The sequence below is a fragment of the Mus musculus genome, chromosome 13 (assembly GCF_000001635.26).
Source record: "Mus musculus strain C57BL/6J chromosome 13, GRCm38.p6 C57BL/6J".
Taxonomy (NCBI): Eukaryota; Metazoa; Chordata; class Mammalia; order Rodentia; family Muridae; genus Mus; species Mus musculus.
Window position 1 is genome coordinate 94,051,380 of NC_000079.6, and position 27,119 is coordinate 94,078,498.

The 27,119-nt window shown below is 46.9% G+C and overlaps 1 protein-coding gene and 1 pseudogene across 5 annotated transcripts in view; both read left to right on the forward strand.

Moving 5' to 3' along the window:
* Positions 2,342-3,300, forward strand: Cycs-ps3 (cytochrome c, pseudogene 3; annotated as a pseudogene).
* Lhfpl2 (lipoma HMGIC fusion partner-like 2) overlaps positions 5,773-27,119 on the forward strand; it is a 138,259-nt gene continuing 116,912 nt past the window's right edge. The window contains exons 1-3 of one of the 5 annotated variants that reach the window (XM_030247232.1): positions 5,773-6,527; positions 12,376-12,459; positions 24,676-24,758. In XM_030247232.1, the coding sequence (XP_030103092.1) occupies positions 6,291-6,527; positions 12,376-12,459; positions 24,676-24,758 (404 nt within the window). In that variant the 5' untranslated portion in view covers positions 5,773-6,290. The remainder of the gene's footprint in view (positions 6,528-12,375; positions 12,460-24,675; positions 24,759-27,119) is intronic. The other 4 variants (XM_030247231.1, XM_011244639.3, XM_011244640.2 and 1 more) reach the window with 4 other exon arrangements.

Below are 27,119 nucleotides of genomic sequence, written 5' to 3' on the forward strand. Positions count from 1 at the left end.
AGGACTGGGGTCACAAGGTCAAGGCTTGTCTGGCTATAGACTGAGACAATACAGACTGTCAATGCCAGTCTCGGCAATGTCTCAGAATAAAAAGTAAAAATAACCCTGGAGGTATAGTTTAGAGGTAGAACAGTTGCCTAGCATGGGCTCAAGAGGACCACAGTGAAAGGTGTGTGCCCTATGCTCACCTCTGCGGTGGGTCTCCATGGCTGGGTTACCTGGAAGATGGCAATATAGTCCTAGACTATTAAAGGACAGATAAGTTGTTGAGGCAGGAAGTTAAAGCAGAGAGAAACTTTGTGGATTTCTCATTTGTAACATGGTAGAGGCTGTGGCTGGATGTACCCACCAGCCTCCATTTCTTTCAAGAAAAGTGCACACACACACAGTCACACACACACACACACACACACACACACACACACACACACACACACACACATCCTGCCTACTACATATATATTCATGTGCATGTGGCTAATCTCTAATTTGAAAATCTTATCTATAGAGAGCATTTGTTTTACTCTCCTTTCCATTTTCCCCCCTAGCGACAGGAACCACACAAATGTACCTCTGGGGCTCTGATTTGGAGATGGCTTAAACATGTACCCTAAAGATGAGTGTGTTGGGAGCTTGGAGCCCAGTGTGGCAGTGTGATAGATAATGGTACCTGGTAAGAAGTAATCAAATCACTGGAGAGATTAGCCTCTGAAGGAAATAACGCAGTTACCATGCAATCCTTATTAGTTCTTACAAAAGGTGACACACACAAACACACACATACATTGTATATGTGTATCTATAATATATATTATAGATATACATATATATATTATAGATATACATATATATTCATATTCAATCTGGACCAAGTGAAGCATTAGTTTTTACCAATGTCTCATTTTTAGCCTTGCTACTGAATCATGCTAAGTATGCTTCCAAATTTTACTGTAGGTGCCAGTGAGGAAAAGGGCAAAGCTTTCCCTTGTAAATGTTTTGAAAGCAGCGCATGGTTCAGAATGGTTGAGATGAAGTGCTGGAGCACAAGTCACAGACCAGACACTCACAGTGTGGTTATAGCAGCGAGACCCTGCTTCTCCGGGTGGCTTTGCGCCTGTCCTGAGCGCTGTCAGAATAGCTAATCCCCGCAGGCTTCTTGTATTTTTGTACTCTTCTGGGAAAGGTTTTGCAATCTAGGAGAATTTCTGAAGGTGAGGATTGGGACTGACTAAAGAGTTGGTTAGTGGATCTTGCTAGTTACATGTTATTGAGCAGTTATGAATCCTACAGGCTTTTGTGTAGGTAACAGTGCAGTACTGCGGGGGCGGGGTGTGGGGGAGGAGCTCACATGTTGTGGGTATTTCCACCTCATTTCTGGGGTCACCTTAGCTGGCTGAAGGCCAGGTGGATGTGTTTACTCGCGGTGACTTGTTGGGAGGAAGTGAGTAGAGACCCTTCTAGGGTCCAGTTTTGTCAGTGACCCGTAGTCTCGCTTTGAGATTGGCGCCAGCAGCACAGGATCCTATTAGGAAGAGCAAAGCAGCAAATGAGAATTATTTTGTGTTCAGAAAAAAATTAATGAGAGTGTACCCACTAGCCTTCATTTCTTCCAGGAAGAATGTAAATGCCCAAAGTTTGGGGTTTTTTTTGACAGGGCTGGAGTGTGGACAGTGTCCTTAGCACATTCATGAGGAATAAAGGAGTCTGTCACGGACACTTCAGTCTCCATTGAGATTTTTTTCCCCCCTGGGAAGCCCATGGCCCTTCCTGTCTGGTGTGCCTCTGTTTTCCTGACTTTGATGTGTCCATCCAAACTTGTGATGTTTGTTGCCTACTGGAGACATTTTTGTTGGCTTTCTTTAACCAGCAGCTGCATACCTTGATGATGGAATTCTAGAAAAAAAAGAGAGAAGTTCCTTTTGTATGTATATACAGTTAACTTTTATCATTGTCTTCAAACCTGCCACACCAGCACTGAAGTTCAGATGTGGTATCCCAAGTCTCTCTGTGACTCTGAATGTGCTCTTTCCATGGTCACAAAGGTGGCCTCTGTCTCATGAAGTGCTGACTTTTAATTTTTAAACCAAAGTAGGGCTCTAAAGAGTCTTGGTGTTCAAACTTGCCTTTTCTCAATGCTTATTGGTAGAAGAAAATGATAGATGTGTAAAATTTCAGATAGCTTATTTATATAATTATATCCATGAGACGAAAGAGCAGAATTATCAGTTTTCAGCCGTGGCTCCTTGCAGAGCCCACAGCAGACCAGTAACTCTGCCTGATTCTTGGAAGGGATTTGAAGCCTAAATCCACCAAGTTCCTCTGTTCAAGATCTTCAAAAGGAAAGTGTGGTTTCACTGACACTGGTACATAGGTGCGGGCCAGCGAGACCTTGGGCTAGAGAGAGGCACTTCTGTCTTTGAGTCTGAATGTTCATGGTGCTGACCAGCCCGGAGCCAATTAAAAATGGGTGATGTTGAAAAAGGCAAGAAGTTTTTGTTCAAAAGTGTTCCCAGTGCCACACTGTGGAAAAGGAAGGCAAGCATAAGACTTGACCAAATATCCATGGTCTGTTTGGATAGAAGACAGGTCAAGCTGCTGGATTCTCTTACACAGATGCCAACAAGAAGAAAGGCATCGCCGGGCGTGGTGGCGCTCGCCTTTAATCCCAGCACTCAGGAGGCAGAGGCAGGTGGATTTCTGAGTTCGAGGCCAGCCTGGTCTACAAAGTGAGTTCCAGGACAGCCAGGGCTATACAGAGAAACCCTGTCTCGAAAAAACAAAAAACAAAACAAAACAAAACAAAACAAAAACAAACAAAAAAAACCCCAAAACAAAACAAAACAACAACAACAAAAAAGGAAGAAAGGCATCACCAGGGGAGAGGATACCCTGATGGAGTATTTGGAGAATCCCAAAAAGTACATCCCTGGAAGAAAAGTGATCTTTGCTGGAATTAAGAAGGGAGTCAGGGCAGACCTAACAGCTTATCTTTAAAAGGGTACTAATGAGCAATTCCACTGCCTTATTTATTACAAGACAAATGTCTCATAGCTTTTAATGTATACTATAATTTAATTCACACACCAAATTCAGATCATGAATGGCTAACAATGTTTTTGTTGGGCAGTCCTGGTTTAAGTAAAACTGATTTGTTATGAATTTTTAAAGCAACACTTCTGGTTGTATCCCTGCTATCACTGCTCTCTCTTTCTCAAGATAGGATTGGACTTAATTAGGAATGTTTTACCTTCCGTAAATAAGGGTTGTGGCCTCAAACCTATTAAATGATTTTATATTTAGGAAAAAAAAAATCTTCAAAAGGGATAGATTCCAAATTTGTGCCTCTATATAGTTTTGGGAAATATCAATCTTTCATAGATGTGTGTGTGTGTGTGTGTGTTTGGGGTCAATTTAAGAAGTCAATTTTTATAATGATCAGGGAAATTGAAGTTGATCGATATCCAATACACTGGTGATCAGGAAAATAGACCACCTGGCTGAGATAATTGTGTTCTTTCTTTAGATACCATCCTGATTGCCCTGAAAGAATACAATGCAGAGAGTTCACATATGAAAGACTCTAGCCTTGCCGATGGGGTGTCGTGTCCAGATGTGTCCAGATGTTCAGAGTGGAAACATCTGCACAGGCAAGGCAGTTTGCAATCATGCTCTTTAACCGGCACCACTGTGATTTACCTTATGACCTAGGCAAGTGGCTTACACTAACCTTCCTCCAAGGCCTCCTTGTTGTTTGACTTTGTAGATACTCTTTAATTTGCTCATGCCTTCTAGTGTTTCTTCCTTTCTTTCTTTTTAAAATTTGACCCAAGCACGTGACAGGAGCAACCCCGACCCATCCTAGGGCTCCTCCACTCGGCTGGCTTCCTCTGCTGCTTCCTTTCCACCGCTTTAATGGGCACTTTGTGTTGTCCGTACTGTGTGGTCACTCCCTTAGTTTCCCATTAAGTGTAATTTTATCTGACCTTCAGACCCATATTATTCTATCTGCAAATACTGGCTTTGATGTTAGCCCAAGGAGCTGCACACACGGTTGTGAGAGAAAGCAAGCAAGCAAACAACAACAAAAAATAAAACAATATTTTATTTCCCAGGCGGTTCTTCTATGAATTCAGCATAGAGTTGAACCATAGCCCAGTCAACTGGGCATAGATACCTTAATGTTTATGTCCCGATGGGTATGTACTGTGCCAGCATTGTGGAAGATGTAAAGGCACAGTGTCTATAAGCTACAGACTGTGCCCTTCAAAGAAACTGAGACAGAGATGAGGCACCAACTCAAGCTAAATACATTCGAAACATATAATACCACCAAACGACATGAAACAACTAGTGATGTACCCACAATTCACAAGGGAAGCCATGTTTGCACCACTTCTTGTTCACTGATGCTTACAATGGCCTCTGACTTAGATAACAGTTCAACAGAGGTGTGGAGCACAGTGCTATCTACTCCGTACGCATAGGGCCATTGTGAACTCACGAGGATGTCTCAGCAAAGCATAACAAATGACCTCATTCGTGACTGCTTCTACATAGGGAGGGCTTCTAATGAAATGGAGGGAGCAGTATGGTATGCTGCTTCATATTCAAATGTTCCTGGCACATTTGATATCACCAATGGACAACAGCCGCCTAATCAGGGTGAGATTGGAAGGCATTGTGTATACACATAATGGTGCATATCTGTTCTGTGTTCTTTGATTGGTTCAGTCGTGAGCTATAACCCAGGAGAGTTCATAGGAAGAGGGTACAAGGCAAAGGTTTCTGTTTCTAAAATTTGTTTTGGCTTTCTTCTCAATTCATTGATCTCAAACAATTCTCCCATAATTACCTCCATCTTTTTATAAAGGTAAAGTCTTGTATTCACTGTAATATTTATTAGGAATTTAGTACAGTTTATAAACTCTGTTAGTATGTTCTTTTGAATGGTTGCTGTTTTTAATTCTCCGATTGCAATGCTATGTAGATTTTTAAGTTTATTCTTAACCTCATAAGCCCTCTTGTAATTTCTAGCACGTGATTTTGCCAAATAGAGAGAGCACTTAACACTCTTGTAGAATGTGTTTCGGGAAAGCTTTTTTTTTTTTTTTTTTCCCAGTAGGATTCAACCGTGGGAGAGTCCTGGGAACAGCATCAGCAGCTTCAGCGTGGATACAGGCATGGGTCCTTCTAGGACCCCATCTGGATGAGGACCAGCATGGTGATGCATTTGTGTTTGCAGCTATTGTTAATTGGTGATAGGTACCCTTTGCATGTGAAGAATCCCAACCGATTTAATTTGTATGTTTTCTCCACAGACCAGCAGTTGCGGATGACTTATGCTATCTACAATCCTGCTGTGGGATATGGTTTTCAATAGTGGAGTTGCAAAGAAATCAAGAATTTGTTTTGTTTTTTTAATTTTCCTGGCAAAATGCCTCAGATACCCTCTCACCCAGGAAGTGGTGTTCTAGAGCCATTAAGCTTGTAAGGCCGTGCAGATAGGTGCCGTGCCCACGGGTTTCAAAAGCAGGAGGGGGCCATTGAAACTGACAAACCCAAATGGATTTGGAAATAGTGGGTCAAGTGCAAAGACTTCAAGAGCAAAGAGCACATGCAAGCTGCTAGGGAAGGCCGGGAGGGAGGGGTGGGGGGGGTGGGTGTGCTTCGGTGGATAGACAAGTGTCTGAGAGTTTGGAGGCTGAAGCAAATTTGACAGGGGGTGGGGGTTGGAGACAAAGGAAGGTGATCTTAGCTGGGTTCTGTCCTAACACAATGAATTCAGACAATTCAGCCCCTGGCTATTTGACTCTGTCCTTTGCTCTGGCCCTGGGGGCGGTGGTGAGAGGAGTTGGTGGGTCTCCTCTCTGGATCCCTTTCCCGCTGGCTAAACCGCCTTTGATATCTGTGGTATCTATTGGAAAGTGTATCTTCAGTGCCTGGGGGATGTGTCTGGACCCAAGCATCCAAGCTCTGTGAAAGTTTGCAGTTTCCCGAAGTAGAAATCAGGACCTGTAAACTTGTGCCTCCAGCCTCTGCTTTAAAAGCACCGCAGACCACTCTCCACCCTGCGGTTTTCCTGGGCCACGGACCGACTTTCTTCCCGCCCGCCCCGCCGGCTCTGGTCCACGATAGGCACTGGGACAGCGTGAGGAGAGAACCCCGCAGGGCTCCGGGACCCCTTCTCAGGGATCGCGCGCGTCGCCCACACTCTCCCGGGCCCTGTAGGACCCTCCCCCCCGGAGGCCGGGCTTCGCCGACCCCTCCCCGAGCGGCGGCCGGAGGCGGGGATGCTGAGTGGCAGCGGCCGGCCTGGGCTGCGAGGTTCGGCCGCCTCCTCCCGCTGCGCCCGCCCCTCGGCCTCCGCCCCGGCGCCGCCGACCCTCGTCTGCTCCCGCCCTCGCCCCTGCGGGTCCGCCGGGGCCAGATCGAGGCTGCAGCGAGGAGGCGGCACAGAGAGCCCGGCTGGGGAAGGCTGCACGCGCCCGGGCCAGAGCGGGGCGTTAGGAGCCGGCTGCCCCGGCCAGGTAGGTGCTGCGCGGGGAGCCCGGGAGGGGGCCGGTCCCCGACAGTGCACGGGGGCGCGGAGGGACGGGCGGCGGGTGCCGGGGCAGGAAGGATCCGCTGCAGCGCCGGCCCGCCGCAGACGTGGAAGAAGTTGAGCCTGGAAGCGCTTTTTCCCGGGGAGCTGTAGTGGTCCCCTCCAGCCCCGGTCCGTACCGCGTGGGTCTCACCGGCCACAGACCTCAGCTGCATCTCAGACCTGGGCTGCATTTTTTGTGGCCAGTGCAGAGGGGTGAGGGCTGGCGAGGAGGTGGGCGGGGAGTTGGGGAACACCACATCTGGGGTGGATGAAGGACTCAGAGAGATGGGTTTGAATGCAGTCCCTACCCCCACCCGGCCGCACTTCTCTCTCAGTCTATTCGCGGTCGCGTGCTCTCTGAACTGAGAAAAGCAAAAAGAGTTTCTTCAAGTCGGCTCAACTTTTCTGTTAATTCAGGAGGTTCGGGAGTTTGTATGGAAGTAAGGGCAAAAGACTCTCATCCTCGCACCCTACCTCACTCCTGCCCGGGCAGTTTCCTGTACTCTGTGCCATGATTGTTTTTGTGCTTGTAGATTACAGCTGGTGACCTATATGGAAAAGTGGAACCACTGCCGGCGAGTGTGTGTTGGAGCCACAGGGCGGCAAGGTGTGGGGGGCTAAGTCAGAGTTCCTTCGAAGGGACTTTAATTCTCTGAACACTCTTCCTGTCCAGCTCAAAGAGAGGATGGGATAAGGAATAATTTATCTTGCTCTTTCTGATGCTCTTCTAATCATTTTTTTTAAAAACTCCCTTTCAAATTAAGAGATAGAGAACACGCATGCGATGGTTAAATATTTTAAAGACAGGGAAGATGAACATCTCTCTCTGCAATCAGGCTAATAGGGCTAGCCTGTGTTGGAACATCTGATTCTGATGAAATATTTGAAAGGTTTAAAGCAATACCAGACGATGTCATTAAAAAAAAATAGAGTGACCTGCAGTAGGTCATACAGAGCAGTGTGGCCTGTGGTCTGTGACAGCATTTTATAGCGGGAGGTGGAGCACTGTAAGCTTAAAGAGAAGAGGGTGGGAAAGGGGGCTGCTCATTTGTCTTGAACCAGTCTAGTTAGGAAGAGTGATTACACTGCAAATGAACATTTGTGAATATAATTTGAGTCATGATACATGAACCAGCCATTTGTCTGAAGGAAAAAAAGGATCTTTGTAGATGAGAGCAAAGCAGTGCCTTATGGGGGAAAAATAAGCATACCGTTTATCCATGTGCGCAACTCAGAATTGACAGCACCTGCTAACAACAGAGGCATGGGCTTAGAGATTTGGCTGCAAGCAAGGTTGAACAAGGCAGGGAGAAAAGTCTACAGCAGGAGATAGTTACAAAAGAATGGATAGAAAACTTCAGGTGTGTGTGTGTACACACACACTGCAAAAAAAAAAAAAAGTCTTCATTTTCTATATATCTTTACTGCAAAGAATTGCCAACACAGGAGGATTAAAATGTAGGAGAGTCCTGGGGCTGGAGAGATGACTCAGTGGTTAAGAGCACTTGCTGAGGTCCCATGACCCAAATCAGACAGCTCCCAACTGGATCAGTGCCTCTGGCTTCCACAGGCGTTTGCACTGTGGACATACCCAGGTGCAAGCACACAACTAGACATAATTAAAAATAAATCTTAAAAAGCTTTTCAGGAGACTCAGATTTAGTCTGTTGGGTCCCCATTGTGTGAAGCCTATGTGAATGTTAGCAAGCTCCGTTCTAGCTCTCCGCTGCGGTCTCTGTGTCTACCTAGTGGGGGCTGGAACTGTGGCTCTGGTGTTATGAGCTCTTGTTGCTCTCTCATGAGGACTGGGGTTCTAAGCCCAGCATCCATCTCAGATGGCTCACAAATGCCTAGGACTCCAGCTCTGAGGGATCCCATGCTCTCTTCTGGCCTTCTCAGGCACTTGTGCATGCATGTGTGCCTACACTTAGTCACACACACAAATAATAAAATTAAATCTCGGAGGTTGCTCTGCAGTCGATAGTGCTTACTACTCTTCTGGGGAGACTGGAGTTTGCCACCACCTGCCTGCAACTCAGGCTCTTTGGGATCAGATGCCCTCTTCTGGCCTCGTCTGGCACTGCACTCACATTCAGGAACTCATACACTGAACAAGTGTACACAAAATTAAAAATAAAATTAATAATAAAATATTTTTAAAAATTGAAAATGGTTGTGAGGGTTCACGTGAGCGTCTCCGGAAGGTTAACTGGTGTCTTTGTTCGGATTTGGGATGGTTCCCCCACACACGAAATGCTCAGAAAACATTAAGGATTGCCAGCACTCTTAAGTTCCCAGGGTAAAAGGGACTCAAGAGTAACTGATTCTCCCACTGAGTGTCTGAGTTGAGCCTTGCCTCTGACAGTCAACATCTAGAAGTTCCCACTCTTAAAAACCTTTTAATGGTTGATGTGATACACACTGCCCAAGAATGCTAAAGTCAATGTTAGAGTCAAAGCTCACTAGTCTTAGAAAGATACAAGTAATCTGTAAGTGCCTAATTCCAGAATTCATTCCATAAAACAAACAAACAAACAACTCCCCCAACCAAACAAATAAAAAAAATCAGCCTTAAAGTACACCTTTATTCAGGTGTATAGACACCAGAGGACAAAGTGAACAGACATCCCTAACTAAACAGTGAACAGAGGAACTGTGCCTGTGGGCTCCTCCTGTCTTCCCCCCAACCCCGTGTGTGTGTGTGTGTGTGTGTGTGTGTGTGTGTTACAGTGCCAGCTTACTCATCTGCCCACTCATTTATCCCGTCATTCAGCAGATGTCTTTAAAGATTCTCTTGTAGGACAGGCTCTGAAGTCAGTCACATTCCGATTTCAGAGTTCTGTGGCACCAGGGTAGGCAGGGGGATGAAGCAGCCAGCCAGTGCCATATAGTGCAAGCATCCTGGCAGCACGGGAGTGGGGTGAAGAGAACCTGGGAGATGACGATCTCGCTACCTGTCTATCTCCCAGGTGGGCTTTCCCTGCATAGAATCCTTGGGGACTGGGGACCCTCTCAGAGGGAGCACTTATGAGGACCCTGTTTGGAGACAGATGACAAAAGGCAGTTTTTGAGTTGAGTTCTCTTGGAATGAAAATTGAATTTTGGCCTTCCAGAGAGATGTGCAGCCTAGGATTTGGCTGCAGAGACGGGAAGAGACGTTGGATTTCTACAGAGATGCCAAAAGAGTGTGCAACACAATAGTGTCACGTGGCTACAGGCTACAACCTCCCTCCCTTGCCTGGCCAGTTAGAGCAAAGTGAGCAAAGACTTGCTTAACAAAACAAAGTTCTTGATCAGGTAACTGTACCCTGTGTTGCTCCTTCTAATTGTGGGAGTATGTCAACTCATTCATCCATCCATCCATTCATCCATCCATCCATCCATCCATCAGGTAATATCTTTGTAGTGCTGCAGGTCATTTGTGTCCTTGTGACTGAAGCTTTTGAAATTTTCTCTCCTTTCAACAAACCCAAGTGGGAATAATTAAGCCCCTGACCCTTGACCTCAGCAGCCAAGCTCATACTGATGCTATCCGGCAGACTTGATAGAATCTGTTACTTTGAACTGGAATCCGTGTCATACACAGAATGGCGTTGAGCATGTGTGGGAGAGAGGATGTATAACTAACGGAATGGATTCTGAGTCTGCACACACGTGTTTTAGATGTTGCACATGCGTGTTGTAGATGTTTGCATTTTCCTGTCTTCGGATGTTGAAGCCACACACCCTTGAAGAAGGGTTTCATTGAGGTCCTGAGTGGGGGTCCTGCTCTGAGGTTAGTAAATAACCTTATGAGAGCTCGTCTCTTTTATTCTGAGGACACAATGAGGAAATCGTGTGTATTTCTTTAGAGCACCTAGTCTATAGTATTTGTTAATAGCAGCCTGACAGTCTTACACACACACACACACACACACACACACGCGCACACGAGTGTGTGCATACTGACCTATTGACCTTCACTAGCTAAGAGTGTGAGTTAGTTTTGTGCATGTCTACACCACACTGAACATAATTTAAAAGGTGTGTTATCTGTATGTTTTCTTAGTTTAACCTTAAACCATGGGGTCAAGAGAAATACCTGGGTTCTGCTTTGTGGTTTGGCTGGCCAGAAAGGTGACCTTTCTGTGTTTTTACTCTTCTACATGTGGGTTTGCTCTGACTTTGATTGAATACCACATCTTATTGACTAGGTTGTTTTTATTGACACTGATAAAATATTTCTGTGAAACTTAAAGAGGATTTTTAGAGCTGTTTACTTAGGGGTGAGCTTGTTAGGTTTAACAAGACTTTTAAAAAAAGCTTCATATGGTTTATAAAGTAATATAGGCTAACCTTGGGTTATGGTTATAACAGTTAAATGAAAAACATTGGGTATTTTATACCACTCCCGAGGAATAATATTCAACATTATTGAGGTAACGGTAGCAGCACATACATACAGTTCTTATACTTTGTTCCTAAGGAGAATTTCAGCTAGGCATAACCAGACTGCAGCTTCGTGGATTGGCTAATACGTGGAAGTCGTGTGCCCCAGTCCTCTGTTAGTGGGCTGGGTGTGGATTGCTGCAGGCACCTGTTGCAGATGTGTAGGCACCTGTTGCAGATGTGTGTGTGTGTGTGTGTGTGTGTGTGTGTGTGTGTGTGCTTCAGCCCCGCCTGTTCTGCACACCTGTTCTCCTCCACATTTTCTGCTTTCCTTACCGGCAGTGGAGGGGAACACACTTATCAACGCCCTGGCCCCTCGCCCCGTGCCCCGCCCCTCACCCACATGCCCCGCCCCCTTGTGGGCTGGTGTTGCTTTCTGGCCTTGGGGGGAGGTGTGGATAGGAGGGTTTTGCTGTTAATTTAAATCTCCTCCGTTTGTGGAACCTTTGAAAGTGTGCCAAGTTGACCCCATGACTGCTCGCTGGATCTCAGGCATGCCGTGTGACTTGGGCACAAATGTGGCTGCCCTCAGTGCTCTGGAGTTAAGCTGAGTTCAGCGGGCCTGATGAATCATTGTCGGTCTGTGTAACCAGTTTGGCACCTCACCTCCCTCGCCCCCCTCGCCCCACTGGGTTGGTAGGATAGAGACTCCGGAGTTTTAACTGGCTATCGTGGTATTTCTGTCTAATTGACAAAAAGCCCTGCCATAAGTACTTTTGGGGCAAGTTAGGGATTTGGGGGTGGGGAAGTGGGGGTGAGTTGGAATTGCAGTTTTCAGCGGAGGGTTCTGAAATAGCTTTCGCAACAAGCTTCCCACATGCCTGGAAAGTTTAGAGGGGTTCCTTTTCCTCTGCTGATTGTATTGTTCAGTGTTTTCTTTCTTTCCTGCGGAGCTGGCCTGTCAGGGGCACCTGGAGTTCAGGCTTCCTTTTTTTGGGGGGCAGGCCACATTGGGCTGAGTGTGCAATTGTTTCCCAGCACTACAGGGGCAGCAGCGAGCCAGGTGGTTGAGGAAGGCCCTGACTGCCTTGGCAGGAGCCTGCCCTCTGATCTGCGGATCAGTGAGGCCAAAACAACTTCTTAAAAAGTTGGGTTTTCCCACCCTCTGGCCCATCGTGATCAAGATTTAGGAACTGAACAATCATGCGTTGGGTCGGAGAGCAATGTTTTGTATGTATATAAAATAACTGCCGTCTGTATACTAAACACACCACGCACTCTGGAGGAACACGGCTCCCGACTTTGAAAATCATTTCAAATCATGGCCTTTCCATTGGACAGGCCAACAAACAGTCGGTCCTGGAAGATGACTCCACCCAGTGAGGCCCATCATAGGATGCTCATGACCTCATCCTTCCTTGCAGGCTTCCCCTGAAGTGGGCTCCTCGTTTACTGGCTATGTGGATCTGCACTGTGGTGGGCATGGCAGACATACTTACAAGGGCTCTGTAAGTCAGTTTTCATCTAGACCTTATTGATTAAGTAGGTATGCCTGGGGTGACTGGTCTGTTCATGTGGGTTTTCCCAGTTTACCCATAGGTCCGTCCTTTTTCTCTCAGTTGGTGCAGGAAGGGCTTCGTCAGAAGAAACAAACCTGGTGTGTGGAATACTTAAATCTGTGATATATATAGCCAAGAAGAACTGTTGGTGCGGACAATAGGGACAAAGAGGCCACAGTTATTAAATAATAATGCAAATGCTTGTGATAGTAGGAAGCAGTGACGGGTTCTGTGTATACCTTGTGTGCCTGGCGGGCCAGCGCTGGTTAGGACAGCTGAGTCACACTACTGTGGCAGGACAGCTTTGGCAAGGAGACGTATGGGCTCTAAGAAAATGCTAGTCTCATCAGTGGGCACCATTATTAACATATCAGTGAAGTTTCTCTGGATGAAAGCATTAAGGAACACATTTTGAATTTTCACCAAGTTAGCTTCCTTTCAGTTTAGATACATATATTTCATTTTTAAAAATCCCTGCCAGTGGGTTATGACCTAAATGCACTGTATTCATGGTATGAAAGTGCCAAAAAAAAGGTGAAATTTAAAAAATCTTGACCATGAGACTTTCCATTTCATCTCGTAAATCTTCAGTTCTCTCAGTTTGGCTTGTCCAGCCAGTGCTGATAATTGGTCTGACCTGGTCATCTTTCAAGTCTTTCTTCCCTCGGGCTTGTGTGTGTTTTTCCTTGGTGAGTTTTGCTCATTGGTCTTTTGAGGCCTTCACTGGTGCTGCCTAGCTGTCCTTGTCATTCCACTGAAGTCCTCTTAGTGACCCAGGGGACATCAGCCTTCCCGCGCAGGCAGCCTGAGGGCAGAGGGCTGAAGTCTCTGCCAAGATACAGAGGAAGCTAATCATACCAGTGACCTCAACCTCGTTAACATTGTGCTCGACTCAAGACCCAGCATTCCACGGCATTGTTTGACTTAAGATTGTCTCTGCTGATTTATGGACATGGGCCTGTATTTGTGCCTCCTCAGGGAGGCAGATGCAAGTGGGACTGACCGATGGCACTTCCTGACTCCTTTTATCTCCCCAACAGTCTCTGGAGTGCCATCTCATCTTTGGGCCCTGCGGATGGTGATTTGGCTCCGGACATAGCTGGTCTGACTAGCCTTAGAGAAGAGCAGAGGATTAGTAGAGGCCTGGAAGAACTGGGCTGAGATTCCACAGGGCTGAGGGTGGGAGAGTTGGGGGGTGTAATGCCCTTCAAGAGACCCTTCTTGGGGTCACTTGGATAATTGCAATATACCGTGGTCCAGGAGGCACAGTGGGGCCTGAGATATTCTGCATTTCTTTCTTTCTTTTTAATTTTTTTTCATTTCATGTATGTGGGTATACTGTTGCTGTCTTCAGACACACCAGACATCGGATGCCCATTACAGATGGCTGTGAGCCATGTGGTTGCTGGGAATTGAACTCAGGACCTCTAGAAAGTGTTCTTAACCGCTGAGCCATCTCTCCAGCCCGATTTTCTCCATTTCTAGCAAGCTTTCTTGGTGCTGCTGCTGTTGCATACCTTGTGGGGCTAAGACGGAACCCTCGAAGGCTGAACCTTGCCTGCCAGGAGCCTGTGGAGTCTGGCTGGAAACTGCCTGCCTGCTCTTAAAGCTGGCTTTTACAGGCCTGGGATTGAGGGCCTGGAAGCTTTCTTTGGGGCCCTGGGGGCTGCCAGGAAAAGCTGTGTGGGAATTGTTCTTAACGTAGGGTAGGGGAGTTGTGGGGTCTTGTGGTATAATATGGCTGTAGGGTGGTGGTGGTGATGGTGGTGGTGGTGGTGGTGGCTTGGTTCTGGCTAAATCCTTAGCATTGTATGCTGTTTGTGCCACAACCTCAGATAAAGAAGACTAACTTCCTACAATTAAACCTGGGTTTTCCCCGACCCACCCTTTGAGGTTTGTTGCTTACAAAGCATTTAAAACGTTGCCAATTGTTTCTCAGGAGCTTTTTTCTGAAGCTTGCTGGGTTCTCTGCTGGGTGCTTGGCTAGGTATTTGCATTCCCAGGCCACCCCCTCCCCGCCTTCCCCTGGTTGGGGGGAGGGAGGGGAAGGGTCTGACCTGTAGTTTTGGATTTGATCCTGAGAATCCTCGGCTTGTAAACAAAACTTCTAAATGGCTTTTAGAATCAGGCGGAGCCTGTGATATTGGCGGGGTATGGGCAGGGGGCAGAGTATCGATTGAGCCAGCCTCAACTGCTTCCCCGCTGGGATGTCAAGAGCTGTCCTGTCCTGGTGGGTCTGCTTTTTGTTTTTCTTTTAACACACTTGTCCTTATGAAGAGGCTGATAAATGTAATGGCACCAAATGAGAGAGCTCTTTGTCAGTGGTATTAGAAGTCACTTCCCCAAAGCCTTTAGGAACATTTAGGAATAGCCTCTGATTACAAAGTGCTTCCTGGGATGGGGGTGAGGATCATTCTGGGGGTAACTAGCTGTGAGCAGCTTTGGGCCTCTGCAGGCTTTGAAGCCTGTCTCATTGCTGAGTTTCCCCACTCCCGCCCCTGCTTTGGCTCAGACCTTCGAGATAATGAGCAACTCTATCTGAAGTAATAGGTGGACAGAAATGGACATCAAAGGACCCCCATCCTTCAAGGACGGGCTGGGATTTGATTTAAGAAGAGTTGGATGATTAAGGCAGCAGCTTTGCCTATCATTAGAACAATCCAGCCAGCCTCCTCTTCTACAGATGCAGGATACATCTTAACTGCGCCTTAAGGGCCACGTCAGCCTGGGAAGTGTGCAGTGGGAGTTGGTTGGTGTGGTGAGATGGGGATGGATGTTGCAGGAAGAGTGGGCAGTACAGGGCGGGACCAGACCTCTGAGCTGCACTCTGCAAAGGTTCCTTGGGCATGGGTCTGGGTTTTAGCAGTACTCCTTTGTGTGCTCTGGGTATCCCCACTGTATTCATACAGCACCCATGGATCAGGTCTGTCATCCAAGTGGCCCTGGTGGGTGGGGCCATTCCCTGGAAACTGAGTATCAGCTCTATTCTCCTTATGGTCAGGTTGATCTGAGTGTTTATGCTGTGGATACCATTTTCGCATTGAATCATGGGAGTGGTGCTTAAATGTAATCAAAGGCTGTTGCCATGTTCATCCTGTCCTCTCATCCTGCTCCTACAGGAGCTCAGCTGGCTGTCCAGCTTTTCCAGTTGCTGTGCTGGGTGTGTGCTACATGAGTGCTGCCTTTCCCAGCCTGCTGAGCTGCCTGCCCGGCCACTGGGCAGCTGCTATAACAGGGCACTCATGTCCCCACGGCCTCACCCCAAAGAGAAGTTGGTGAAAGACATGGCAGTGACAAAATTTGACTTCCAGCTCCCCTCTTCATGGTCCTAATGTTTTCTAGGCTCTGAAGAGAATAAGGATTTCATCGTTGCCTGGAAATTTCCAGTCTCCATATGGTATTTATCTATTACATTTGAAATTATATCCAGAAAATAAATTGAGATGAGAAGGTCCAGGTGTTGTTTGAGTGGGTTTTGGACATCTTTAGACCTTGAGAATTTAAGTATCTGTGCTGTGATGTCCCCAAAGAAGCTATGTGTGGGACCTTTGTGGGACCTTGTCTCTACATGAGGAGCGCCATAATGAGCAGAAAGCACCTATGAGGGCCTGGCTCTCAGAGAATCTTGTTTTGTTCATTAAGACTCTTAGCAAGTCAGGGAAACAACAAACAAACAAACAACCAAGGCTGGAGAGATGGCCCAGGAGTTAAGAGTGTGTTTTGTTCTTGCAGACAACTGTGGTTAGGTTCCCAGCCCCTATACTAAGCAGCTCACAACTGCCTGTAACTTTGCCTCCCGGGAACCTGATACTCTTCTGACCTCTGCAGGCAGTGAGCTTGTGTGCACTGCCCCCCCCCCCCATATATATGGTTAAAAAAATTAAAAACCTTAAAAACACCAAGATAGGTGGTCTCACCCTCACATAATTGGGGTCCCTTTCTCACAGGGCTGGTCATATAGTGACCTGGTCACTTAATAGACATCACTAGTTGAATCTTGACCACCTCACATTATCCTAATTAGAAAGTTCAAGTAATATACCTAGTTTCTTAGTTTCCTTGGCGTTTCTGAGCTTGTCCTGTGTGATTTGGTCTTGTCTGGAAGATGATACTGTTCTTTCATTCAATGAAAGCATTCTAAAAGTGTATCTGTGGTGCTAAGTCAGTTAAACACACTGGGTCTCTGTGTTACTAATAAGAGCTGCTCCTCCCTGAGCACTGATTCAAGGGCACTGTAGTATGGGCCCCTTCCAGGAGAGGAATTTGGAAGCATCAAAGCCACTGTAGCTAGTGGATACAGCATCTAGCCTACTAGTCTTGGGCTGCACCATTGCTAATGTATGGGCTGTGATTGACAGTTTCATGTAATGCTGAAATGATGTCTGAGAGGTACCAAAACATACATTCATGCAAACATATGTGTATACATATCTAAACTGTATCCCTTTACACAATTGGGCTTCACAGTTGTTTTTATTGTTTTTTACATTGAGAGAGAGAGAGGTGGGGGGCGGGCATGAACCTTTAGAAGTCTACACTCTTTCTTTCTACCATCTGGGTCTTGGAAATCAAGCTCAGAAGGTCAGGTATGGAACCAAGTGCTTTAACTTGCTGAGTCATCTTGCTGGCCCCTCCTTAGCTTTTTTTTTTTTTTTTTTTTTTTAAGACATCTTTCCTTACAGAGGAAGCTCCCAAATAGCCTTTCAAGAAGCAGGGCAGAGCTGGCTCACTGATTGATATCTCTGGAAAGCCTCTATTTGCCTCCATTTCCAGATAGCAATCAATGCATAATTTAGGAGCACTTCTTGTTGGATCAGGTAGCTTGTCAGCTGTAATTTTTGGCTGGGCTGTCTTGCCCACTGTTGGGTTGGGTTGTTGATTTGAAAGATCTGCAGATACTTGTTTCCAGGAAAGGTCGATTTCCAGTGGACTGTGTTAAGCATTTTGCTTTAGAGAAGACTTAGGGATCTTGCTCTCCTTGCCTTTATGGCCTCTTTCAGTTAGGAAACGGCTCTTCCCTTTCCTTTAGGGTCTTTTAAGATTGTGGGCCTGAGTTGGAAAGAGGCCCCTTTGGATAACTAGCTCATAATTTTTATCTGGAGGCATGAAAAGTTTAAGGATGACTGGGTTACAGAGTACTTCCCCCCCTCCCCCAACCCTATCCTGAAATAATAGCTTTCTCCCTGTCTTCCTCAATGATAAGGAGTAAATTCCTTGCATTTTGTAGACTTCTTTTTCCGCGTAGCGCAGGTCATTTTTCTGTTGTGTGGTTTTGTGTAGCCCTGGGATGATCTTGGATGGTTCTTCAAAGCAGAGAGGCCTTGGGCCATCCCAGGAACCTTGCTGTTACATGTGGCTCCTTCCCTTGGTTTCCCTGTGGGCCACTCTGCTGTCCATGCCCACTAACATGGTCCGTTCCCCTTGTGGCTACAATCTGAGGAAGAGAAAGAATGGAGAGTTGAAACTTCCATCTCAGCCCAGCAGGCTGGAGATAATGTTTCTCTTTCTCCTGGTCCCCGGATTCAAAGTATACTTGAATTTTATGGGGGTGATTAGCCCTCCTGAGGTGCTGCCTCTAGAGGGGCTGTGTTGTTGCCTGGTGGACAATTAACCATGCTGACCCTCCGTGCCTCTGCCTTTCTGGCTGAGTTAACACCAATGTTGTGTGTAAGAAGGGGCTGCAGTGCTGGTGGGCAGAACACCAGGCCGGGTAGAGAAACATTTGATATTGTTCAAAGGGGATGTCTCTGAAGCATGAAGATTGAACTGGTGGTGACCCCACCCGGGGGACAGAGAGGCTCCCCCTGGAGAGCCACTGAGAGGACGAAGCCATCAGTTACTAATCCCATTGGCCTGTGGGTCTTCAGGGTCTCAGATCCGTGGAAAGGATAGAGAATCAGGGTCGAAAGCAATAAAGAAGGCTTAAGGGAGAGAAGCAGGGGTCATTTCATCTAATTTTGTGGCTATTACTGGAGAATAAAAAGAGAGGTAATTTCATTAGGCCCTTTGAGATCTCTATCATAGCAAGACGGCATTTGAGGAGGACGCAGAGCCTCCCAAGACTGCCATTTCCCTTTTGTGAAGCTGGAGCTGGGTCCCCATAGAGCCGTGGAGGCCTTGGGAACTACCAGACCAGTCAGGGCATAGTGGGAAGAAATGTCAGTTAGAGGCTAATACAGGCTGTCATCCTAATGGATGGAGCTGAGACTAAACCCTGCAGGCGTGTCCTTTACCTCTAAGTGGATTTGATCCGTCCAGAGCACATTGGTTACCTAGCACAGACCTTTCAACTAAGCATGCTTGAAGTCTTGACCCACACGGTGTGGCCTTGCAGGAGCGGTGAGTGCAGCGTCTTACCTGTTGCTTCAGAGAAAAGTGTGTCAATCCGCAGGCTCCTGACTTGAGGTTGTTCCTCCGAATGATCAGTAGAAGAAACAGAGAAGAGGAGAGAGGGTTATGGATTCTTCAAGGGGGGGGGGGGGGATGGTGGCAAGTGGACAGTTCTCTGTGCCAGCCACCAGCTGGCACCCTTCCCCAAGGCAGCTCGCTTTCTTCTGAGGAGGTTCACAGTGACCAAGGGGCAGGGAGAGGGGCAAGGAGATGAGCTAGGGGTGGCAGAAAAGGCTGTCGGTATGTCTGTCTGATACTCTTCTAAGCAAAGCGATAGACCTCTATCTCCTAGGGGCTGTGTCTGTGGTCAGAGTGGACAGCTACCACCACTGGCCCTCTCGCCTCAGGTACATTCTTGCTGTCTCGGATCCTGTTGTTTTTAGGGTGTCCTCCTCAACTGTGGCCACTTCTGTTCATTATTATGGGGTCCACTCTAAGAAAATAAGTAGTGCAATAATAGAAACATAACATAACTAATAGAAACCATACAGACCTGTGGACACAGTTGATGACATGACGGGTCGGCTGGGGTGGAGGGAGAGCAGGCAAACCTTCCTTTTGTCTCGTGAATCCTGATCATGTACATTTGCCCTGCAGTCCTAGGAGGTGAGCACCCGCTTGCTTCGTCTCTGTGTTATGCTCTCCCTTGCATGACTGTATCTAATCAGAGGTTGGGTGTAGGTTAGGGGTCCTTGAAAGCTTTCTCTCTGACTGTGTTCAGGAAGTTGAAGTGGAGTGTCAGAAATGATGGGAGATGATGGTGAAGTAAACAGATCCGGGCAGCGTGTGAGGAAACCTGGCAGCCCTCTTCCTGCTTCTCTCTAGTTGTGACCCGAAGGAACCAGGCTTCCTGCATGGAAAAGGGTCCCTGTGCCAAGAGGCCTGACATGTCTTCCAGGCCAGGGCACTGTTCTGTCTGATAAACTCCAGGGTGAAGACAGGTTACTGGTTGGCAGGATGGAGGTAAGTCACATGGCTGCAGCCTGAGCTATATGGATGTAGAGTTAAAATGGCATGTATTCAAGGAAGCAAAAAGATACCAGATACCTTGGCAGAAGCCCATGGGGGCAGCAGTGGTTATCTGTCTTGCTTTCTCCCCTTATTGCCTTTGTCCCTGGTGTGTGTGAGGTGCTTATTTTGTATTTTCAGGTGAACAATGGCTGTAAATGAAGCTTCGGCTGCTGACTCCAGCCCACCCCCACTTACCTCTCTCATGTTGGTTACAAGGTGACAGTTTGTTCCATCACATGCTACTCCCAGCACTGCTGCCTTGCCAAAAACAATGGGGCTAATGGCAGTGCATTGACACCTCTAAAGCCGTGAGCCGAAATAAATCCTCTCGCTTAGTGCCCTACCTCAGATATTGTTAAAGTAACAGAAAGTTGATGCTGGCAGCTGACCATGCTCATGTGGCGTTTCTGTGTCACCTCTAGGGGAGAGCTCAGCTCTTTCTGCTCTCTAACTATGGCCTGTGCTGCCTTTGCACACCCTCTTCCTTCTCTCCAGGACAGGTGTTGAAGTAAGCAGACAGCCCAGTTGCAGTCAGCTCACATTGATCACTACAGACCAGGCTGTTCTACACTGTAGATCACAGAGCTCTTTGCTATGAAGGTAGCAGGCTTGCTGCAGCCCCCTGAGGTGGATCTGAGAGAGAAGGAGCCATGAGAAGGGGTCATTAATGCTTTCTGGGTTATTAGAATTTGAACATGGAGAACAGACTTCATCTTGCTCATTCAGTGCTAGCTTCTTTTTGGTTAAGACCTTGGGAAGTGATTTGGCTTTTGTGGTGCCCCCATCCTCATGGCCTGAGGTGTAGACTTGGACTCCGTATGGGGTCTGCCCTTGGCACTGAGGTATAGTTGCCTAGGGGATCTACTCCTGCTGTGTTACAGTAACACCAGTGTTTCCCAAGAGGATGTAAATGCTTACTTGATCTCCAAAAAGTCTTGAAGCAAATTAGAAACAACTTGAGAAATCATGTATGTCAATAGAAAGTTGACTTGGGAAACCTTTTACCCATCCATTCACTTGTGGAGAGAAAATTTGATTCTTTTCCTCAGGGTTCCTAAAGCGTTAACAAGAGCCAGAAGGGTGTTTCCAGATTCCTCACACACTATTCCAAGCTTAAATGGAGGGCACTGTATGATGGAAAGCATATTCTCTGACAGCACTTTTTCTTTATTTAATTACTTATTGTGTGTGGGCTTTTAGCACAAACCTGTCCCTTGCCCCACGCTCTCTGGGGGTCTGTAACCACAAAAGAGTGAATGGGGATTTATATCAAACGACATAATTAAATGCTGCAGGTGTGACAGGGTTCTCAGGATTCATGAAAAAAAAAAATGAATGTTAAAAGATTGGTTTTTAACAGAGTCCTTATACAAAGAAAGCAGTCAGTTAATTACCTCCCACATCAAGTCCAAGGTGCCCAGAGAGGACTTCTGTAGAGGAGGCAGGAACCAAGCAGAGGTGACACCTGTTTGCATGCCCGCCTCTACCTCTACTTTTACAGCACGAGCCAGTGAGGCCTGGTGTGGCTCACGTTCTCTTCCTTCCCAGACCTCAGGCAGGAGGGCTCAGCTCCATGATCTGGAAGGCACAGCCAGTCATGTTCGCTCCACGGGACCCCAGGAGAATTCAGTGAAGCAAAAGGTTTATGGGTTAAAGTTGAACCCTTGAGTGGTCAGACCTTCCCGGAAGTTTCCCTGACTGTTCCCTCTCTGCTCAGGCCTCAGGTTGCATGTCAGCTGGGGCTGTTTTCAGGCATGTAGGATATACTGTGTTTACCTACTGTCTTGAATTGCCTGTCCTCCTCAGAGTGGAGATTGCCCCTAGGCAGTGTCCTTTGCTGGGCAGTGTCCTTTGCTGGGCAGTGTCTGCCACTGGGCAGTCCGTGTCTTACCACTCCTGTGTTTATTCTGGCTCCAGAACAGACAGGGACTCTGGAAACTGGCGTTCCCCAGGCCTTCCTCTGCCTTTGAGATCAAGAGACTTCTGGAGTGTGTACGTTCCTGTGAATTAAGATTAGTGGCCACTTAACAGATTAAATTTTCCCTGTGGTCCGATTTATTAGAGAGTATGTGTTTCTTGGGAAAATTGCCTTCTGGGTGATCAGCAGAGTTTGTGGGCTTACTTCCTGGTCTAACATGTAAGTTGGAAAGGGTGAAATGAAGCCCTAAACCTGGATAAGAAGTGTTTACATTTGTCCTGGGAGAACCAACATACCACGTGTCGTTTACAGGCTTGGCCTGCTCATGGCAGCGTGTACCAGCCTAGTAATGTAATTTATGTCCCTCGGGGAAATGTGGTTTTATGTGCTGTGTGTCAGTGTCACTGAAACCTTGTTTTAAGAGGAAAATAGCAATTAATGTTTGGAAATAGGAAATAGCTTTACAAATTTGTGGTGGAAGAGACCCAATAAAAATGAGGTTCCGGCATTCCCCGAAGGTGAATGTAAGAGTTTATAAATGGTGTTTTCTGTCTGGGAGCCTTACAGCCTCTGACGTGTAAGCCGTAGCCCATGTATGACTGCTGCAGAGCAGTGGGTGTCAGATAGGGATACTGTTGGGAAGATAGTAATCACATAGCTATACAGGCTGGCACCTGTGTCTTCTTAAGGACAGGTGGCAGAAGGCTGGGCACTGTTTGGTCAGATGAGGCCAGGTCTGTGTTGTGGCTGCTATTGTTCCCCTGCTGGGAGATGACAGGTGGGAGAGCCTGCTTGGGAAAGTCGCTGTTAATCTGTAACTCTGGGTTTGCCCACTTACATGTATAAGCATCTCCGTTCATTGTTTTAAGAGACAAAGGGCCAGGCCATGGGAGCAGCCTTTAAAGATGTGTGTGTGTGTGTGTGTGTTTGTTTTTAGTATTACTGATGATGGCCACCTAAATTAGAGTTCTTGCATGGAAGAATGGCTCTACCATGGGAACTGGGGACTTCAGTCTTTCATGGGAGATCTCTTTAAAGTGAAGTATTTCTGTAAAGCCAAAGCAGATCGCAGTTAACTCAGAACGCTGTCTGTGAGTGTAGAGTTCAAAATGGAAAAATCACGAAGAAACCCGAGTAGCCCTGCTTGGCTTAGCGGTGTGTGTCTTGAAGTGGGGATTTTTCAGGGCTGACTCTGTTGACATTTGGCATTGGGTCTTTCTTTGTTGTGGATGTCCTTCAGGATGTTTAGCTGTATCCTGGCCTCTACTCCATCAGCAGGCAGGACCACGGGAGGTGTCTGCAGATATTGCTGCGTGAGTTAGTCCTTGAGAGGGAAGGATAGCACACCAGCTTTCCAGGCTGAGAACCATGGATTCCTACTGTATATGAACCTGTTTTTTTTAGAATACAATTTTCTGTGAGTTGCTGGATCCTGAGGGCTTTCCAAAGAACTGGGTTGTGTTAGTTTCATAACCCATTTGGTGATGCAGGGTTTGCTGCAGGAAAAGCGAAGGAATCTTATATCTTTGCTTTTTCTTCGGCTTGTAACCAGAGAACCCTTATTCCCCTCCCTCCATCCCTCCCTCTCTCCCTCCCTCTCTCCCTCCCTCCCTCCCTCCCTCCCTCCCTCCCTCCCTCCCTCCTTCCCTCCCTCCCTGCCTTCCAGGTCAAGCCCAGGTTCCTTGAACTCTCTATATGGCTGAAGATGACTGAATTTCTGATCTTCTTGCCTCTACTTTTCAAGTACTGGGATTTCAGGGCTGCACCACCACACCTGGTTTATACACTGCTGTAGACAGAACCTGGCGTTTCAATGTATTAGGAGATCAGCATATCCTTGGCCCATAATTAGGAACCTTAAATATCTTGATGTTCTTTGGCTCTCCTTTTCTATTTGCTCTGGTGGTTGGGATGGGGCTGTCTTTCCTCTCTTCCTGTGTCACCCCCCAGGGTTTTGGGATATAGAAGGGGACTGTTCTGCAGACCTGTAGAGACAGGGGTCCAGGAACCCTGACTCCCTACACACACATTGGCCCTGCAGGGTTCATGCTCTGCAAACTGGCAGTGGAGGTTATGACAAAATGTTTCTGCAACATATGCTGGAGGCAGCCTTGATCTTGATTTATAAACTGTGACTGGCTGAGATAAAACAAGTTGGTGGGATCAAGTAGCTGAAATCCCAGGCTTAGGAGCCAGACTGCTGTAATGTTTATCAGCTGAGAGATCTCTGGGAGGTTATGTGAAGTCTCCTTGCTTCGGTCCCCTCCCCAGTAACTTGAAGGCTTACTCTGCTTGATGGGTTTCTGTGAAGGCCATACTAAGGATGTCTCTGGTGTTTTAGTGCTTGCTTCCTTTTGGCCAGACATCACCCTAAATGGTGCCTGTTTTTTGTTCTCTCCCCGTTTCAAATCTTCTCATTATTTACTTTTCTTTTTCTCAGCATGAGCTACAGTGATGCCCGTATTTGTGGAGTCAGCATGGACTCTATAATCTTACGTTCATATAGAGCAATGTCACTTTGCATTTGATGACTCCTAAGGAGACTGGTAGCATTACTTTGTATGTCCGTGGTGATGGATGGCACGTTTGCATGCCACACACTGCCAGGAATCTCCGTGTCTGCCTTAGAGTTGCTTTTCCAGTTTCAGACACGAAGCTTGGAAGAGGGTCCCTTTCTTCAAAATGAGCAAGCTTTGCCCAAACGCTCATATGCTTAGTGTGGGTGGCATCTTCCCACTTTCCTGACACCCAGTGGAGGCTGGGGGACGTGGATGGAGTGGCTCTAGATTTATTTCTAGGGCTGCTTCTTAAGAGACCACCTGAAGATTATTGTAATCCGTTTGCAGGTTTTCAGGCAGAGCAGACACAGTCAGGCTTCCTCCAGGGCGTTGAGGATGGCTGCCGCAGGTTCAAGGCCAGCGCTGTGCAGGTAAATGAAACCTTTTAAACTTAGAGGCAGGGAGGTGAGATGGCTCAGAGGGTAAAGCCATGTGCCTCCAAGGCTGAGGTTCCTAGTTCAATCCTCAGAACCCACATGGTGAGAAGAGCAGATGGATTGCTCTAAGCCATCCTCCGGCTGTCACATGTGTGTGGAGAACACACATACATGCATATGCATACACACAAGATAAGTTTTAGAAAAGTAATAAAACATGGAGGTAAGCCCTGCCATCCACTGACAACAGTGGCACTCAAATTAAACGTGATTTCTAAGACCCTGCACTTTGGGGCTTTCTCTGGAGACCAAGAGAGGAAGTACTCTGAAGTGTGAACTACTGGAGTGTTTAAAAAAGATAAGTTACTTAGTGCTTCCCACTGTCTTCCCAGCGTCCTTTGATGGAGATGTTAGCCAGCCTCCACCCCAACCTATTTTCTACCTTATAAATCTGAGTCATTGGTGGGACAACTTTCCCAAGATTGTGAACTGCTTGGATCACAGCTCTGCCTGGTTGAAAGCCTGTTTATGTCACTGGCCTGGCTGCCCTTTCCCTGAATACGGACTGGGATGGGTGGCCCAGTTTGAGCTGACTTAAATGTTTGAATCTGAGACTAATACAGAGGGATGAAAGCAGGCAAACTGAAAACAGCGACCATTCGTGGCATCTGCTTTGTGCTGTGCACAGGACATTCATTATCATGAATAATCTCCCCTCCACCCTAGCGGGGACTGGAACCTTTCTACAGAGCTAGCAGAGATTCTGTGAGTCTACGTCGCTGTGTAAGTAATGGACCTAGCAGGTGGCAGAGCGGAGATGTGAAGCTGTACTGTGGAAAGGCTGGAAAGGTCGCCTGGCCTGGCCTGGATACTTCTAGTTATTGCCAGGGTGCATGGGATAATCCTGGACCTCCGAACCAGGAGAAGTGAGCACATTCGCCAAGCCTGGAAGCTCTTACTGGGCCAGCTTTAGGCATCTTTTATCTACAGTTCTCAGTGGCTTAAGAGAGACAGAAGGAAGCCCACAACAGAAGTAGAAGGTGGGAAAAGGAGGCATAACCGCTGCCCCTTGGGTATACCCGGGAAAGGGCTTAAGAACAGATGTTATCTTTGAGTCCAGCTGCCCGACCGTGGAGGCCTTTGTCGTCTGTTGCTTCTTGTCTGCAGACATGCGTGGAGGTCACTGGGGAGACCAGTCACTGAGTCTGCCCTCAGGCTCTTAGTCTACTCTGAGCATTCTGAAGGATGGCCCTCCTCTAGATTTCTTTCATTAGACTATAATCTCCCCAGCACGTTGGAGACAGCCTTAGGGCTCCTTAAACACCTTCAAGTTCAGTGCTTTCCAGACAGCTGCAGGCACCAGGCTCTGGGCTCCCATTCTTTCCCGGGGCCATTTTCCCAGGAGTAATTCTGGGTGCGGAGAGGCAGCCTTTGTGTGGCAGGGATGTGCCACAGGGAGGTAGCTCACTGCTTATTAGCTTACTCTTTCGGTCAAATTATTTTTGTTGCTGTTAAAAATTAATTTTAATAATTGGCTTTGGAACAAGCTGCTGGATAAGTGTGCCAACTTTTCATGCCCAATGAACTTTTATAGCAAGCTCACCCCTCTTTATGGGGTTATTAGGGGGATGATATTTGTAAAGCTCTGTAACTGTGGAGAGGAAGGCTCCATCTGGATAAATAGCAGTCATATTTTCAGAGTTCTGGAGGACCGATTACACAGGGGCATGCCCCACGTGAAAGATGCCAATCACGGTCTGCTGCAGCGATTTGCTCTGGTGCATAGTTTCCTGCTTTGTTTTCCTAACATTACACAACTGTGTGAATAAACATCTTCACAGTAATGAGGTTCAAATAGTAATACATGGTTGGAAATTCACTCCTGTGAATCAAGAGCCAACTTTGCTTAAGTTAGTAACAGAATGTTACTGTTTGGTCTCACTTCAAAATAGTTTATTAATTTATTTGTGTGTGTGTGTATATATATATATATATATATATATATATATATATATATATACACACATATACATAATATACATGTACACATATACATGTGTGGGTGTGTATGTGGCATGGTATATACATGGAAGTCAGAGGTCAAACTGGAGATTCAGTTCTTTTCTTCCACCACATGAGTTGCCTGGATCAAACTCCAGACTGAATTCAGGCTTGGCGGTGTCTATACCTGTTGCATCCTCTTACAGACTATGCATCGCTCAGGCCGGCAGCAATCTCCTTATTCTCCTGCCTCAGCATCTTCAACATCTTTACTGGTGTGCACCATCACAACTAGCCAGTCTATATATATATATATATTTCATCTGTTGTCTTTTGTCTTTGGAGGAAAAAAAA